Source organism: Salvelinus fontinalis, chromosome 33 (assembly GCF_029448725.1).
Source record: "Salvelinus fontinalis isolate EN_2023a chromosome 33, ASM2944872v1, whole genome shotgun sequence".
Lineage (NCBI taxonomy): Eukaryota > Metazoa > Chordata > Actinopteri > Salmoniformes > Salmonidae > Salvelinus > Salvelinus fontinalis.
The window spans coordinates 48102631-48121421 of record NC_074697.1 but is presented as its reverse complement, the minus strand read 5'-3'; the positions used below and the strand labels follow the sequence as shown (position 1 = coordinate 48121421).

The 18791-nt window shown below is 41.2% G+C and overlaps 2 protein-coding genes across 5 annotated transcripts; both read left to right on the top strand.

Annotated features, from left to right (window-relative positions):
• Positions 1–176: 176 nt before the first annotated feature.
• On the top strand, positions 177–7272 carry LOC129832434 (TLC domain-containing protein 5-like). 2 transcript variants are annotated; one of them, XM_055896499.1, is made up of 3 exons: positions 177–265; positions 6127–6329; positions 6510–7272. In XM_055896499.1, exons 2-3 carry the CDS (start codon positions 6134–6136, stop codon positions 7040–7042), a joined length of 729 nt encoding a protein of 242 aa, XP_055752474.1. In that variant the 5' UTR covers positions 177–265; positions 6127–6133; the 3' UTR covers positions 7043–7272. The 2 variants fall into 2 exon arrangements, with proteins under 2 accessions (XP_055752474.1, XP_055752473.1); XM_055896498.1 differs by having other exon boundaries at positions 259–545.
• LOC129832436 (TLC domain-containing protein 5-like) lies at positions 177–18759 on the top strand. Of its 3 annotated transcripts, none has more exons than XM_055896500.1 (3): positions 177–265; positions 10000–10202; positions 16294–18759. In XM_055896500.1, exons 2-3 carry the CDS (start codon positions 10007–10009, stop codon positions 16824–16826), a joined length of 729 nt encoding a protein of 242 aa, XP_055752475.1. In that variant the 5' UTR covers positions 177–265; positions 10000–10006; the 3' UTR covers positions 16827–18759. The 3 variants fall into 3 exon arrangements, with proteins under 3 accessions (XP_055752475.1, XP_055752477.1, XP_055752476.1); XM_055896502.1 differs by lacking the exon at positions 177–265 and adding an exon at positions 7041–7129; XM_055896501.1 differs by lacking the exon at positions 177–265 and adding an exon at positions 7236–7325.
• The last annotated feature ends 32 nt before the right edge of the window (positions 18760–18791 follow it).

The following is an 18791-nucleotide window of genomic DNA, read 5'->3' as shown; positions in this document are numbered from 1 at the left end:
GAGATGGAAAATTCACTGACACCTATCATGCTCCAAGTACAGTATGTATATTTTCATGTAGCTTTCATGTTTCTCAGCCGTACCAGAGAACATTAATACAAAATGTTTATGCCTGCATCTCACCTTTTCACCGCCATGTACTGATGGGAAAATACGTCAATATTACCAGCGGATGGCGCCACAACCCCATTCTAGATGACAAGTTGACAACTAGACACCACCCGACGACGATAACGCTGCTGCTACATTCGGAACCAGGCTAGCAGTAAATATATTTTGTTTACTTACTGAGTGTTGGAAACTAACTCACTAATTTCGTTTTGGGTTGGGCAGCAATCTGCAGCACCAGTTGCTGACACTGCAAGGTGGGGGAGTAGGCTGTTGAGATTAGATGCTCGAGAGACATTTTTTTTTTGTGTGTTGATGAGCCGAGTAACATGGACACAAAGAACAAAAGATGAAGTGACTGTCACCCGAGGGAGCATGCTGGCCACAAAGGAACAGAAGATTAGATGTCACCGACATGAACGCGGCACAGAAATAAGGTGATGTTACAAAGTAGTTATTTCGCATTGTTCTGTTTGCCAATATTTGATAGCTTAAGGATGCGGGCTTTCCTTGTCTGTCTCGCTCGCCAAAGCCTGCCTTATCGAACTGATCTTGTATTGTCTAGACGGCTCTCCAGGACTCAAATGTATTCACTTTAATGTGCTTTTAGCTCAAATATTCTCATTTTTATAAAGGGCTCGGTTTCAAGCCATCTCTATTTGCTATAGAGCCCCAGCGTGGAGGTGCCATAGTACCCATAAAGCCTAGCGGTCAAACAGGGAAATGGTTCCAATCGTTTTTCCACCATTTTTCCGTAGGGGATTTTAGAGTAATTTAAGGGCAGTGTTTTTTGACTTATTTATTTTTTACGTTTTTATTTATTTTTTTACTTTTTATTTAACTTGGCAAGTCAGTTAAGAACAAATTATTATTTACAATGACGGCCTACCAAACCCTTACCTGGACGACGCTGGGCCAATTGTGTGCCTCCCTATGGGAATCCCAATCACGGCCGGTTGTGATACAGCCTGGAATTGAACCAGGGTCTGTAGTGATGCCTCTAAAACTGATATGCAGTGCCTTAGACCGCTGCGCCACTCGGGAGCCCATGATACAGTTGAGGTTTCAACCACTCCACAAATTACTTGTTAACAAACTATAGATTTGGCAAGTCGGTTAAGACATCTACTTTGCATGACAAGTAATTTTTCCAACAATTGTTTACAGACAGATTATTTCACTTATAACTCAATGTATCACAATTCCAGTGGGTCAGAAGTTTACATACTGTGTAAACGTATTGACTGTGCCTTTAAACAGCTTGGACAATTCCAGAAAATTATGTCATGGCTTTAGAAGCTTCTGATAGGCTAATTGACATAACTTGAGTCAATTGGAGGTGTATCTGTGGATGTATTTCAAGGCCTACCTTCAAACTCAGTGCCTCTTTGCTTGACATCATGGGAAAATCAAAAGAAGTCAGCGAAGACCTCAGAAAAAAGTTGTAGACCTCCAGAAGTCTGGTTCATCATTGGGAGCAATTTCCAAATGCCTGAAGGTACCACGTTCATCTGTACAAACAATAGTACGCAAGTATAAACACCATGGGACCACGCAGCCATCATACCGCTCAGGAAGGAGACGTGTTCTGTCTCCTAGAGATGAACGTACTTTGGTGCGAAAAGTGCAAATCAATCCCAGATCAACAGCAAAGGATCTTGTGAAGATGCTGGAGGAAACCGGTACAAAAGTATCTATATCCACAGTGAAACGAGTCCTATATTGACATAACCTGAAAGGCCGCTCAGCAAGAAAGAAGCCACTGCTCCAAAACCGCCATTAAAAACCCAGACTACAGTTTGCAACTGCACATGGGGACAAAGATCATACTTTTTGGAGAAAGTCCTCTGGTCTGATGAAACAAAAATAGAACTGTTTGGCCATAATGACCATCGTTATGTTTGGAGGAAAAAGGGGGAGGCTTGCAAGCCGAAGAACACCATCCCATCCCTGAAGCACGGGGGTGGCAGCATCATGTTGTGGGGGTGCTTTGCTGCAGGTGGGACTGGTGCACTTCACAAAACATGAGGATGGAAAATGATGTGGATATATTGAAGCAACATCTCAAGACATCAGTCAGGGCAGGGCGTTAAAGCTTGTTTGCAAATGGGCCTTCCAAATGGACAATGACCCCAAGCACACTTCCAAAGTTGTGACAAAATGGTTTAAGGACAACAAAGTCAAGGTATTTGAGTGGCCATCACAAAGCCCTGACCTCAATCCTATTGAAGATTTGTGGGCAGAACTGAAAAAGCTTGTGTGAGCAAGGAGGCCTACAAACATGACTCACTTACACTAGCTCTGTCAGGAGGAATGGGCCAAAATTCACCCAACTTATTGTGGGGAGCTTGTGGAAGGCTACCCAAAACATTTGACCCAAGTTAAACAATTTTAAGGCAATGCTACCAAATACTAAATGAGTGTATGTAAACTTCTGACCCACTGGGAATGTGATAAAAGAACTAAAAGCTGAAATAAATCATTCTCTCTACTATTATTCTGACATTTCACATTCTTAAAATGAAGTGGTGATCCTGACTGACCTAAGATGGGGAATTTTTACTAGGATTAAATGTCAGGAATTGTGAAAAACTGCGTTTAAATGTATTTGGCTAAGGTGTATGTAAACTTCTGACTTCAACTGTATGTTGGTATGGTATGTATTCATTTGTGAATGTCGATCATCCATTTCGTATGGTATGTTACGAATTTGCTAAACATACACTACCGGTCAAAGGTTTTAGAACACCTACTCATTCAAGGGTTTTTCTTTATTTTGACTTTTCTACATTGTAGAATAATAGTGAAGACATCAAAACTATGAAATAACACATGGAATCATGTAGTAACCAAGAAAGTGTTAAACAAATCAAAATATATTTCAGATGATTCAAATAGCCACCCTTTTCCTTGACAGCTTTGCACACTCTTGGTATTCTCTCAACCTGCTTCACCTGGAATGCTTTTCCAACAGTCTTGAAGGAGTTCCCACAAATGCTGAGCACTTGTTGGCTGCTTTTCCTTCACTCTGCGGTCCAACTCATCCCAAACTGTCTCAATTTGGTTGAGGTCGGGGGATGGTGGAGGCCAGGTCATCTGATGCAGCACTCCATCACTCTCCTTCTTGGACAAATAGCCCTTACACAGCCTGGAGGTGTGTTTTGGTCATTAACCTGTTGAAAAACAAATGATAGTCCCACTAAGCCCAAACCAGATGGGATGGCGTATCGCTGCAGAATGCTGTGGTAGCCATGCTGTTTAAGTGTGCCTTCAATTCTAAATAAATCGCAGACATTGTCACCAGCAAAGCACCATCACACCTCCTCCTCCATGCTTTACGGTGGGAAATACACACGCTGAGATCATCCGTTCACCCTCACAAAGACACGGCGGTTGGAACCCAAAATCTCAAATTTGGACTCCAGACCAAAGGACAAATTTCCACCGGTCTAATGTTTGTTGTTTGTGTTTCAAGTCTCTTCTTCTTATTGCTGTCCTTTAGTAGTGGTTTCTTTGAAGCAATTTGACCATGAAGGCCTGATTCACATAGTCTTTTCTGAACAGTTGATGTTGAGATGTGTCTGTTATTTGAACTCTGTGAAGCATTTTTTCGGGCTGCAATTTCTGAGGCTGGTAACTCTAATGAACTCATCCTCTGCAGCAGAGGTAACTGGGTCTTCGGTTCCTGTGTGGTCCTCATGAGAGACAGTTTCATCATAGCGCTTAATGGTTTTTGCGACTGCACTTGAAGAAACTTTCAAAGTTCTTGAAATGTTCCGTATTGACTGACCTTCATGTCTTAAAGTAATGATGGACTGTCACTTCTCTTTGCTTATTTGAGCTGTTCTTGCAATAATATGGACTTGGTCTTTTACCAAATAGGGCTATCTTCTGTATACCTTGATTGGCTCAAACGCATTAAGAAGGAAAGAAATAAAACAAATTAACTTTTAAGAAGGCACACCTGTTAATTGAAATGGGTTCCAGGTGACTACCTCGTGAAGCTGGTTGAGAGAATGCCAAGTGTGTGCAAAGCTGTCATCAAGGAAAAGGGTGGCTATTTAAAGAATCTCAAATATTAAATATTTTATTTGTTTATTAACACTTTTTTGGTTCCTACATGATTCCAAGTGTGCAATTTCATAGTTTTGGTATCTTCGCTATTATTCTACAATGTAGAACATTGTACAAATAAAGAAAAACCCTTGAATGAGTTGGCGTTCTAAAATTTTTGACCGGTAGTATATGATGTTACAAATTCCAGTTTGTTGTGGCTAACGTTAGCTAGGTCGCTAATGTTAGCTAGGCTAGAGGTTAGGGTTTATGTTAGGGGAAGGGTTAGCTAAAAGGCTTAGGGTTAAGGGAAGGTAACATGCTAAGTAGTTGAAAAGTTGCTGAAATTCTAAAGTTGTCCATGATGAGATTCAAACACGCAACCTTTGGGTTGCCAGACGTTTGCGTTATACGCCCACCCATCCATCCATCCCGACCAACCACCCTCCTATTGTTTTTGCCTTAAATAACCTTCTGTCTTATGTAACCAAACATAACATACACGATATATACAAAAGTGTGTGGACACCCCTTCATATTAATGGATTCTGCTATTTCAGCCACACCTGTTGCTGAAAAGTGTATAAAATCGAGCACACAGCCATGCAATCTCCATAGACATGCATTGGCAGTAGCATTGGCAGTAGACCTGGCCTTACTGAAGAGCTCATTGACTTTCAATGTGGCACCGTCATAGCATGCCACCTTTCCAAAAAGTCAGTTTGTCAAATTTCTGCCCTGCTTGAGCTGCCCCGGTCAATTGTAAGTGCTTTTATTGTGAAGTGGAAACGTCTAGGAGCAACAACGGCTCAGCCGCGAAGTGCTAGGCCACACAAGCTCAGAGAACGGGACCGCTGAGTGCTGAAGCACACGGCGCGTAGAAATCGTTTGTCCTCATTTGCAACACTCACTGCAGAGTTCCAAACTGCCTCTGGAAGCAACGTCAGCACATTAACTGTTCGTTGGGAACTTTATGAAATGGTTTTCCATGGGCGTGGAGCCGCACACAAGCCTAAGCGCACAGTGCCATTGGACTCTGGAGCAGTGGAAACGCATTCTCTGGAGTGATGTATCACGCTTCACCATCTTGCAGTCCGACAGACTAATCTGGGTTTGGCAGATGCCAGGAGGACGCTACCTGCCCAAATGCATAGTGCCAACTGTAAAGTTTGGTGGTAGAGGACAAATGGTCTGGGGTTGTTTTTCATGGTTCGGACTATGCGCCTTAGTTCCACTAAAGGGGAATCTTAACTCTACAGCATACAATGACATTCTAGACGATTCTGTGCTTCTGAATTTGTGGCAACAGTTTGGAGAAGGCCCTTTCCTGTTTCTGCATGACAATGCCCCTGTGCACATAGCGGGGTCTATACAGAAATGGTTTGTTGAGATCGGTGTGGAAGAACTTGACTGGCCTGCACAGAGCCCTGACCTCAACCCCATCGAACACCTTCGGTGGGATGAAATTGAACACCGACTGCGAGCCAGGCCTAATCGGCCAACATCAGTGCCCGACCTCACTAATGCTCTTGTGGCTGAATAGAAGCATGTCCCCGCAGCAATATTCCGACATCTACTGGAAAGCCTTCCCAGAAGAGTGGAGGCTATTATTGCAGAAAAGGGGGACCTACTCCTTATTTGAGTGTCCCAGATTTATTTTTATTATGTTACGCCTTGTCTATGAGACCAGGATGTACTGCCCCAGACACAATTACTTTTGGACTTGTTTAGAAACTCCCTAAAGTCTGCTAGCATGAAATTTCTCCTTACCAATGAGGGTGTATCATGGTCTCATTTCCCAATAAAAACACATGAGACCTCACCAAATCCTCAGTACTCAGACTGGCCAGAACAGTACAGCTGCTCAGTTCAGATAAATTGTTTTATTAGTTGCTTTGTATTTTTACAAGGGTTCATTGAAAGGTAATGTATTTCTGTATTGCACTTATGTTTTTTTGTATTTAGCTGAGGGATGACATCGCTGGCTGTCGGCGTGGTCCTTTGTCTAACAGGCTGGATCACTCTCTACACACTACTGTGTAACACCAATGGCAGCCATGGTTCTGAGTGGAATTGTAGGCTGGTCACACTGCTCCATGGAATCCTGGCCGTCTGTATAACAGCCTACATAGGCTATGTGGATGGACCTTGGCCCTTCACACATCCAGGTAAGACGCTCACTCTCTAATCCCACGTAGTGCTGCTCCTGTACCGCCTTTCTGTAAAAGGTGGTAAAGTTGGTATAGGAGCATTTTTTTTGGGGGGGGGGGGTCAGTATACTTTGATATGTGTGTGTATGTTGCTAACCATATATGGTGTTTAAAATAACGTTGTGATCTTGTTTCCAGGCACAAAGAACACCCCCCTTCAGATCAGTGCTATGGTCATTAGCCTGGGCTACTTCTTCTTCGATATGGGCTGGTGTGTTTACTTCCGCACAGAGGGACCGGTGATGCTGGCTCACCACACCATGAGCATCCTGGGTATTTTGTTGACCCTGAGCTTGGGGGAATCAGGCATCGAGTCCTGCGCCGTGCTCTTTGGCAGTGAGATCACCAACCCCCTGCTGCAAGCTCGCTGGTTCCTGAGACAGTTGGGTCGCTATGAGAGCCTGACGGGGGAGGTGGTGGATGTTCTGTTTGTAGTGCTATTTGTGTTCATGCGCATAGTGGTTGGCGGGAGGATGTTGTACTGCGAGCTCATCTCCCCACGGCCCAGGTTCATTATAAAGTGTGGGGGAGTTGCCATGTATGTGCTATCCTGGGTGTTCATGGTGGACATTGGTCGTTTCGCCTACCGCAAGAGTCAATCCAAATACAGACGCTGGAGAGACCAACACAGATTGGCAGCAGTTAACGGACATGACGGAAAGACCGACTGAAAGACTTCCTTATCATTAGAAGATGAATTAAAAACGTCCAATGTTTATACTAACAGAACGTCTTTAACAAATGATTAACTACCAATGGTTGTGTATGATTATTGGGGAATAGTCTTTGGTATTCAGCTTACACTTGTACATTTTTGTGCGCCGTTCAGAAAAAGCAAGATGCTCAGTTTAAACATACACTGTTCATCAGTCACTTTGGGTTAATAAACTGGGTGGTTCGAGCCCTGAATGCTGATTGGCTGACAGCCGTGGTATATCAGACCGTATGCCACGGGTATGACAAAACATGTATTTTTACTGCTCTAATTACGTTGGTAACCAGTTTATAATAGCAATAAGGCACCTTGGGGGTTGTGATATATGGCCAATATACTACGGCTAAGGGCTGTGTCCAGGCACTCTGTGTTGCGTCATGCGTAAGAACAGCCCTTAGCCGTGGTATATATGCCATATATCACACCTCCTCGGGCCTTATTGCTTAATTATAACACAGGTTCATTGGAAGGTAATTTAGTGCCTTCAAAGTATTCACAACCTTTTTCCTCATTTTGTTCAAGTAAAATTCTATTTCTCACATGCTTTGTAGACAACAGGTGTAGACTAACAGTGAAATGCTTATTTAGGGATCCATTTCCAACCATGCAGAGTTAAAGATAAGATACAAAATCGAATAAAAAATGAAATATTAACACAAGGAATAAATAAACAGTGAATAAGGATTAAAAATAACATGGCTATATTAGCAAGTAGAAAATAACATAAGTGTATAAAGGGAGTACCAGTACCGAGTCGATGTGCAGGGATACGAGGTAATTGAGGTAGCTATGTACTGTACATATAGGTAGGGGTAAAGTGGCTAGGCAACAGGATAGATAGACAGTAGCAGCAGCGTGTGTGTTGTCTTACAGCCTGAATTTTAAAATTGATTCAATTGAGATTTTTGGTCACTGGCCTACACACAATAACCCATAATGTCAAAGTGGAATTGTTAGAAATTTTTACAAATGTAATTATAAATGAAAAGCTGTAATGTCTTGAGCAGTGGTGGAAAAACTACCCAATTCTCATACTTGAGTAAAAGTAAATATACCTCAATAGAAAATGACTCAAGTAGTAGTGAACGTCACCCATTTTTAAAATACTACTTCAGTTAAAGTCTATAAGCATTTGGATTTAAATAGAGTTAAGTATCAAAAGTAAATGTAATTGGAAGAAATATACTTAAGAATCAAAAGTGAAAGTACATAATTTCAAATTGCTTATATTAAGCAAACCAGACTGCACAATTTTCTTGTTTTTTTTTTAATTTAAGGATAGACAGGGACACACTCCAACACTCAGACATAATTTACAAACGAAGCATTTGTGTTTAGTGTGTCCACCAGATGAGAGGCAGTAGGGATGACCAGTAGGGATTCTGTTGACAAGTGCGTGAATTTGACCATTTTCCTGTTCTGCTAAGCATTCAAAATGTAATGTGTAATTTTGGGTGTCAGGGAAAATGTATGGAGTAAAAAGTACATTATTGTCTTTTGGAATGTAGTTAAGTAAAAGTTACGAGAAATATAAATTGTAAAGTACAGATACCCCCAAAAACGACTTAAGGAGTACTTTAAAGTATTTTTACTTAAGTACTTTACACCACTGGTAATGAGTCAAGTATTCAACACTTTTGTTATGGCAAGCCTGAATAAGTTCAGATTCAACCACAAAGACCAGGGAGGTTTTCCAATGCCTCGCAAAAAAAGGGCACCGATTGAGCATGGTGAAGTTATTCAATACACTTTGGATCACTAAAAAGATACAGGCGTCCTTCCTAACTCAGTTGCCAGAGAGGAAGGAAACTGCTCGGGGATTTCACCATGAGATCAATAATGACTTTAAAACAGAGTTTAATGGCTATGATAGGAGAAAACATTGTAGCTACGTCACAATACTAACCTAATTGACAGAGTGAAAAGTAGGAATCCTGTACAGAATTTAAAATATTTAAAACATGCATCCTGTTTGCAACAAGGCACTAAAGTAATACTGCAAAAAATGTGGCAAAGCAAATATGTTTGGGGCAAATACAATACAACACTTTACTGAGTACCCCTCTTCATATTTTAAAGCATGGTGGTGCCTGCATCATGTTATTGGTATGCTTGTAACCGCTAAGAACTGGGGAGTTTTTCAGTATAAAACGGAATGGAGCTAAGCACAGGCAAAATCCTTGAGGAAAAACTGGTTCAGTCTGTTTTCCACCAGACACTGGGAGATGAGTTCACCTTTTAGCAAGACAATAACCATAAACTGGCTAAATCTACACTGAAGCTGTTTACCAAGAAGACAGTGAATGTTCCTAAGTGGCTGAGTTACAGTTTTGACATAAATCTGCTTGAAAATCTATGGTAAGACCTAAAAATGGTTGTCTTGAAGAAATTTGAAAGGAATAATGGGCAAATGTTGCGCAATCCAGGTGTGGAAAGCTCTTAGAATTTTACCCAGAAAAACTGACTGTAATCGCTGCCAAAGGTGATACAAACATGAATTGAATACTTATCTAATCAAGATATATTTGTTTTGTTTTTCATAAATGTTTTACAAATGTTAGAATTCATCTTCCACTTTGACATTAGAGTATTTTGTGTAGATATTTGACAAAAAAACAATACAATTAAATCAATTTTAATCCCATGTTTTAATTCTACAAAATGTGGAAAAAGTCAAGGGGTATGAAGACCTTTTTGAAGGCACTGTATTTCTATATTACAATTATGCTGCATTTTACAGAACAATTGCTGAACATAAAATGTAGGCTAATCGGACTTACTTGCACAAATCTTGAGCATAGCTGATATTGTTGGTGATGGTAGAAAATGAACGCAATCTTATGAAACTTCTACAGTGTATATGTATTTGTGTGTGTGTTTGTCATTAAGTGGTTTTTGTTTTTGTGTATTTAGCTGAGGAATGACATCGCTGCCTATTGGCGTGGTCCTCTGCCTAACAGCCTGGATCACTCTCTACAAACTACTGTGTAATAACAATGAAAGCCGTGGCTTTGAGTGGAACTGTAGGCTGGTCACACTGCTCCATGGCATCCTGGCGGTCTGCATAACAGCATACATAGGCTATGTGGAAGGACCTTGGCCCTTCACACATCCAGGTAAGATGCTTTAATTGCACTGAAACAGTGTAATCGTTTCCATGTAGAGTGCTGCTTCTATACAACCATTCTCTAAAGGTGGTTAAATTGGTATATAGGGGTCATTCCATTTCATTTAGCAAGCCATGTTACCACCATCTCATTGTTCTGAAATCATTTCTGTAGTTAGACACAGGTAAGATTAGCATTTTTGTTAAAGAAAATGTGTTTAGATATAATTTGATCTATGAGAAATTAAGCTAATCGATTGCATCTAAATTAGCTTCATATAATATTCAATAAATCCGATTTGGACCAAATTCTTTCTAACAATGCGTAAGACATAAGGAATCCAAAGAAATCTTTAAAAGCCACCCACGGACCTCCACGCCAATCCCAACCCAACAACAAGTATACAGAATCAGTTCTCTATTTCTGACAAGTAGTATGGATCTGCGGTATTGTTTCTTCATCTTATGTAAGGAATTCTCAGTGAATTTGTTGCTTTTTTTTCTGTTCAGAGAAATTTGTCATTAAAGTTGTTTGGTTTATATCCCATCCTACATCCTGATACCATGTTCTGACCACTAGATGGTACTGTTCCAGGACTATATAAATACTTACGCTTGTACACTAATTGCAATAAACACTGAGGGTACAAAACATTAGGAACACCTTCCTCATATTGAGTTGCACCTCCTTTTGCCCTCAGAACAGCCTCAATTCATCAGGGCATGGACTCTACAAGGTGTCGAAAGCGTTCCACAGGGATGCTGGCCCACATTGACTCCAATGCTTCCCACAGTTGTGTCAAGTTGGCTGGATGTCTTTTGGGTGGTGGACCATTCTGGATGCACACGGGAAACTGTTCCGCATGAAAACCCGGAAGCGTTGCAGTTCTTGACAGACTCAAACCGCCAGGCACCTATTACCATACCCCATTCAAAGGCACTTTAAATCCTTTGTCTTTCCCATTCACCCTCTGAATGGCACACATACACAATCCGTGTCTCAGTTGTTTCAAGACTTAAAAATCCTTCTTTAACCCGTCTCCTCCCCTTCATTTACACTAATTGAAGTAGATTTAACAGGCAACATCAATAAGGGATTATACTTTTCAAATGGATTCACCTGGTCAGTCTATGATGGAACACAGTGTATACATGTAAAACGGGTAATAGTGACCAGTAACAGGACAAATACTAATAGTAATGGCAATCAGTAATCAATGGAGAGCAGCGTAATGGAGTAATACATCAAATCAATAATAGTTATAGCAGTACCGTAGGTTGTCTGTTGTTAGACCTGTGGATGGGCATAGATCGAGTCTGTGTGGATAGTCTGTGGGAGAGGGAGAGCGGTAGGGGGTTAGAAGCTGTTAAGGAGTCTGTTGGTCTGAGCCTTGACACACCGGTACAGCCTGCTGGACGGGAACATGGAGAACAGTTTGCCTATAAATGCGGACTTTTTCTTGGAACACACTTCTCTTGTGTATACAATTGTGTGAAAATCCGTTCCTTGCACACAGATTCAGTGCTGTATTCAGGATGTCATTCCACCTGTGTCAACAGTGTGAGAAACAACTCCTAGCCTCGGATGAGCACACTCTTTGCCTTCTTTGCTTGGGAGCTGAACATGCTCAAGCTGCTGCACAGAGTAGCAGAAATTCACACCGAGAGCATTGATATCTCGACTTGAGAGCTTTGTGGACGTAACCTCCGGACTGTCATCAGATTAATCTGCCACACAGATCTTTGATCGTAGACCTTCCTCTGCAGATCATTCCAAATGCTCCAGGTCAAATGACAGGTCTCACTCCCCTTGTGATCCACTGCCCAATTAACACCATCGCTCATCCTCGCCTGGGCACAAATCTCACTGCACTGAGCTGCGCAAGGAGATTATGTCATTGGGCAGTCACATGGCAAACATGGAGTCCACCCTCGAGCACATCCTGGCCAGACTTCCACTGCCGGTACCAAACTCAACCCCTCCTCTGAACAGAGTGTGGTTGTTGAATCTGATGACAGTGATGTTCTGTCCACAAGAGCTTCCCACTCTTGTGCCACAGACAATGATCACTCTGATGAAGGTATGCACCGTGGCTCTAGCATCGTCCAGTCCCAGCCTGTTGGCCTTGCTGTAGCAATGCTCCTTTTTCAGCCATCTATTTTCTTTGTTTGAGGGGTGAAAAATCCACTTGTCACTTAAATCTCGCTGTATTGATTGCTTTCATTTTACTCCTTCGACTCTTTCATACTCTTTTTGCTTAAATTTAGGTGCATCTAATTTGTAGCAAATTAACTTTCAATTACACAAAAAAGTAACACCCATCAATGTGTTAATGATGTGTTAAATCCCAGACGAAGCTTTCGCATTCTTATAGATGCAACGAAAAGACAATGTATTCTATTGAGCCCATTTCAGTCATTACCGGAGTGTGTTTGACAGGTCATAACAAACATTTCCACGACCGTGGAAATATATAGCAACGCTCATGCCCCGCCCACCTGAGGATCTCGCCTTTTCAGCCATCTATTTCCTGTGTTTGAGGGGTGAAAAATCCACTTGTAACTTAAATCTCGCTGTATTGATTGCTTTCATTTTACTCCTGCGACTCTTTCATACTCTTGCTTCTTTCTGCCTGTTGTTTTTTCCTGTTGACGTTACGACCGTGGAAATGTTTGTAATGACCTGTCAATCACACCCCGGTGATGGCTGAAATGGGCTCAATGAAATACATTGTCTTTCTGTTGCATCTATAATAATGCTAATGCTTCCTCTGGGATTTATCCTCTCTACACTTACATCACAAGAAATAGAACAAAAAATACTTTATTTTGAATGGTGTTCATTTTTTGTGTCATTGGAAAAAGTTATAATTTGCTACAAATGAGATATACTGAAATTGAAGCAAATTACGAAAATGAACACTTATAGTGAGTGATGTTATGTATGATCTCGCAAACGATGTAAAGTATGTATAGATAGATGTAGTCTAGATCCAAGCGTGTTGATTTTTAATCCGAGTGTATCCTGCTATTGGCACACTTGTTGAATTATGCAACAGAACGTGACCACATCACCAACAAACTATCATGGTCCAAACACACCAAGACAGTCGTGAAGATAGCACGACAAAGCCTATTCCCCCTCAGGAGACTGAAAGGATTTGGCATGGGTCCTCAGATCCTAAAGTTATAAACAGCTGCACCATCGGGGGCATCCTGACGGGTTGCATCACTGCCTGGTATGGCAACTGCTCGGCCTCCGACCGAAAGGCACTACAGAGGGTAGTGCGTACGGCCCAGTACATCACTTGGGCCAAGCTTCCTACCATCCAGGACCTCTATACCAGGCGCGGTGTCAGAGGAAGGCTCTAACAATTGTCAAAGACTCCAGCCACCCTAGTCATAGACTGTTCTCTCTGCTACACATGGCAAGCAGTCCAAAAGGCTTCTTAGCTTCTACCCCCAAGCCATAAGACTTCTGAGCAGCTAATCAAATGGCTACCCAAACTATTTTTTTACTTAACACTTATTTTTCTTAAAACGGCATTGTTAGTTAAGGGCTTATAAGTAAGCATTTCACATTTTCATGGTTGCAGCCCTGTTCCACCCCTTTATCTTAATGTATCATATATGCAAATACACCCAGTGTATTTATGCAAATGAGGCACGTATCGTTTTCTTCATTTTAACATAAAATATCAAAAAAATACCTGATACCATTAGAAAATGTATGACTGCATTCTAAGAAAAACATTTGAAATTTGACATTGAATACCTGAATTCCCACCAATATCCCTGAACATTCATTATTTGTCCATAAAAGTAAAATGTTTTATGTGCTATAATTCACTCAATACCTGATGGATTCTAACAATTTGGAGTATCTTCATCCATTGTCCAACTGTTGCAATTATTAGAATTGTTTTTAAAACCTTTTAACATTGATGACCGTTGCTCCTGGCAGTGACACTTGACCAAAAAAGAATCCTTTGAAATCTTTGAGAAGGCAAGCGGGGGAACCTCAACATGGAGCACGCCCCTTCTGACATGGTGTCCACATTCAAGTTTGATGAATTCAGTTCTTCAAAGACTGAGACATGCCTCCTGTTCAAAGACTTTGTGCGTGAGCTCCAATGCACATGGAACACGCCAAGTCAAAGAACCCTTTCCACGCGAAGCAAATCACTTAGCTACAGTTCATGGTACAGACGAGAATGGTTTTGGCCATTTCCCCCGTATGGACAAATCATTTGCTTGACTTGTTCTGCCTGCTTCTCTTCGTCACAGTTCAGACCAAGAGCTACCTAACAAACGATGCTAGGCATTTGATCGCTTTCCTACGCAGGACACATGACAGCACCGCTTCAGCCGCTAGGCTTGGCAATTCAGCAGCAATACTGGCCTTCAGTCAGAAGTAGCTGCAGACTATAATACTAAGACCATGCCAGAACTGTCTACAGTGACAGATCTGCTCATCCAGTGCCTTCAGAGCAATGCTCATATGGTTGGGGAAACTTTGGCTGCACTGTGTGTTGCACAGCACCACCTATGGTTAGCGAAGCCCAAGCTCCCGGACAAAGAGAAAGTAACCCACAGGGTTACTGGTTTTCAGACCTTGTACAGCTGACAGCCTCCCAACCATGGGAACTCCATCTTCAAGCGGACCTCCTGTCACAAGTGAATGGCAAGCTTTCACACCCCAAACCCAGCCTACTGACGTTGTGGGTGTGGAACCTGAAGCTACCTTGTAGCTGCAGGATTACCCTCCTTGGTAATTGATATAATACAGGCAGTAAGGGTATCCTTTACACAAAGACTCTATTCCTACAAGTGGAAGTGGTGTATTACCCATGCAGAATCGCCTTGTTCCTGCCCAATTTATGCCATTTTGACTTTTCTCCAGAAGCTTATTGCTGCAGGGAAGTCCCTATCTACTTTGAATGTGTGTATGACAGCCTCCCCACTTCTCGCAGGAGTGTTGTGAGTTGTATACACTTTTCAGGATTAGGGCATTGAGTGACTATCTTGCTGCAACAAGATAACTATTTATCAAACAGAACAGATTTTTGTGTGTTATGGGGAGAACACCTAAGGTCCTCCTCGAAGCAGAGACTGGCTCTTTTGGATTACCAATGCAGAGTCAAAATCGTACATTGCAGCAGGTACACCAACTCCAGATGGCATGGTAGCACACTCCACCAGGGGTACGGCAACCTTATGGGCCCAGTTCAGAGGGGCCTCCCTGGAATCAACACCCATGACTTTCATGAGGTACTACAGACTCAATGTTATGTCCACACCAGCAGTGGGGTCTGTGGTTCTGGACACGGCACGCTCTCTCAACCCAGATAACTGAGCGTACATTGAGCCTTGTACATACTTATCAACCATCGGTGAGATGGATGTTCTATACAGAGGGCTTTCCCTCTTGGTGTTGTTACACCTAGTTAAAGCCTCTCATGTTTAAGGTTAAGCTTTCAGCTTGTTTGTGTTTACAGTTGTATACTACAGTTGACATTTAATCCACCCTGTTGGGTTAATATTTTATGTTACAATTAATCAATCCTTTGACTAATTGAATCGGGCGTGGCAGTTTAGGGTTAAAACAAAAATGTGAATCGTCTGGGGGGGCCTGAGGAGAGCTTCGGGAAACCCTGCTGTGGTGGATACAATGACTTCCTAGGGGCTCATCTGGACTAAGGTTTAATGGTGAGGTGTCCCACTCTGTTGCTGAACCACCTGTTTGATACAGAAACCCCTTTACGAAAGAGAAAGAGAACATTACGGATTTAGCCCTGGTTCTCTGAGTAGTGTAGCTTTCATGTCGTTCCTCCACCTCTGTGGAATTAAAGTCAAGTAATTGACAGTGTGTCACGTCACACCACCTTCGGGTGGATACGGTAAGGGAATGCCGTGAAGGGGAAGGAGTTTCCATAGGTCATTTGTCGACCCGTTAATCTACTCGGAGAACTAAGTTTACATCCATAACCCAATGTTCTTTATGTAGAGTTTCTTGCCTAGTATACAGTAATTTGATGTGTGTATGACAATGTTACTAACCATGAAGAGTGTTTACAATAACATTGTGATTTTGATTCCAGGCACAAAGAACACCCCCCTTCAGATCAGTGCTATGGTCATTAGCCTGGGCTACTTCATCTTCGACATGGGCTGGTGTGTGTACTTCCGCACAGAAGGCCCGGTGATGCTGGTCCACCACGCAATCAGCATCCTGGGTATCTTGTTGACCCTGAGCTTGGGGGAATCAGGCATCGAGTCCTGCGCCGTAATCTTTGCTAGCGAGATCACCAACCCCTTGCTGCAAGCTCGCTGGTTCCTGAGACAGTTGGGTCGCTATGAGAGCCTGACGGGGGAGGTGGTGGATGTTCTGTTTGTAGTGCTATTTGTGTTCATGCGCATAGTGGTTGGCGGGAGGATGTTGTACTGCGAGCTCATCTCCCCACGGCCCAGGTTCATTATAAAGTGTGGGGGAGTTGCCATGTATGTGCTATCCTGGGTGTTCATGGTGGACATTGGTCGTTTCGCCTACCGCAAGAGTCAATCCAAATACAGACGCTGGAGAGACCAACACAGATTGGCAGCAGTTAACGGACATGTCGGAAAGACAGACTGAAAGACTTCCTTATCATTAGAATATGAATAACAACATTCAATGTTTATACTAATAGACAACCTTTATACATTTACTGGTTGTGTAAGCATGGGGTTAAAGTCAACCCATTCTTTAGGCCAATATGGTTATATTGGAATATTTGTTGGTATTTAGCTAACACTTGTACATTTTTTTAAAACAAGTGCAAGAGAATGTTGCATAAGCATCTTCAAAAATGTACAACTGTAGCAAAAACAATTGAGACATAGTTTGTCTTTTGAAACCAAAGGACCTAGTGCCAATATGATGAGCAGATGTATTTCACAACCTATTTACAATTAACTGTAACCTAATAGTATGTTCTTCTAACCTTGTATCCAGCAATAAGTTGACTATTGGTAAATAGACACATAACATTCCCTAATCCTCATAGGTTAGGCCACACTTTTTTGAGGCAGTGAAATTGAACCAAAACTGATTCTTTCCTTTTCCAGTATTTTGTTGTTGTATGCAGTAGTTTTTCTGCAGAAATTCTACTTTTTATAAATATTTTGCGTCAAATTTTTCATATTTGAGTCCAATTTGAATTGTAGTACAATTTATAAGCCATTTAAAAACATTCCATTTCGTTTTTAGGAAGATGTTTATTAATGCTCGCTGAGATTGCAGTGTTACATGACACTGTCTTTTATATAACATAAAACTCAGTTAAACGCTACATGTTTCTTGTGATAACTGTCTTTCCATTTAGCTACAATAAAGGTTTTTCATTAAAGTGCACAGCAACAACAAATACGTAACGATCAGTAACACGTGGAACAAAGTAATTGTGTAACATACTGTAATAGTATGTTTTTGTGGTATTTCATTGCTTGATTGGGTGTATATTAGTCATTATAAATTAGTTTAAATTACCAATTGGTAAACAACAGTTTGTGGTAAATGTTGTGTGCATGGAATTGTTTAAAATGTTCCAGTATGATGCTAAGTCACATTTCCCAATATTGTATGCATTCATATTTGAAATTCACTACTTTTCGATGAAATATTTCAATCTGGTGCCTAAATAGTTAGACAAGGTGGAATGGTACATTCACCACCCCTGTGTCTTAGTTAAAAATACCAATGGGTAAATGATGATTTGTGCTAAATGTTTGTGCACTGTATCGCTTAAAACGTCCCAGTATGATGCTAGATCACATTTCACAATATTGTATGCTTTCATATTTGAAATTCACTACTTTCATATGAAATATTTAAATATGGTGCCTAAATAGTTACAGTATGTGGAATGGTATGTCAACATTCACTACCCCTGTGTCTGTGATAAGGGAGAATAATATAAGTGTGCCTTTGTGACTTTATACGTGTTCAAATGTAATGTTTACTTTTGTGTGTTCAATAAATACCCTGAATACAGAGCTGGTATAGAAATATGTGCTGTAAAATATTACAGCACATATTAGGCCTGTATAGTATGAAATATTTATTAGAAAAATTTGAACTGATTTTTTATTTTTTTTTCTCAGGGAACTACTACTTTGCCACTTGTTAGAATTTACTTTAAATTAGTTATGTTAATTGTATTACAACATCTTTAAAAGGTATACTAGCCTATATTGCTTTCAAAAAAGTAGTGTAGCCTTGTACTGTATGTAGGGTAGACTTATTGCTCTATAGCCATCACAGAGTGCTCTGTGCTTGAAGTATTCTAATTGTCCACATGGTGGCATTTGTAAATCAACAATCCTCCAAAATACTGTACTAGAGTGCTCAACCAAAAATGTTACGTTTGAACACGTTTTGCTGTCAAATGCCATAACCCTTTAACACTGTAAAGTGTTATGATTTATGATTGTTACAGGAGGAAATTATTGTACTTTATTAACTGGTCATTTTAATGGGATAGTTCACCCACAAATTAAAGTTTGTCAGAAGTTGTCTGACCCCAAAAGGTGAGTCCTGATTAGTGCACGTCCTAAGCCA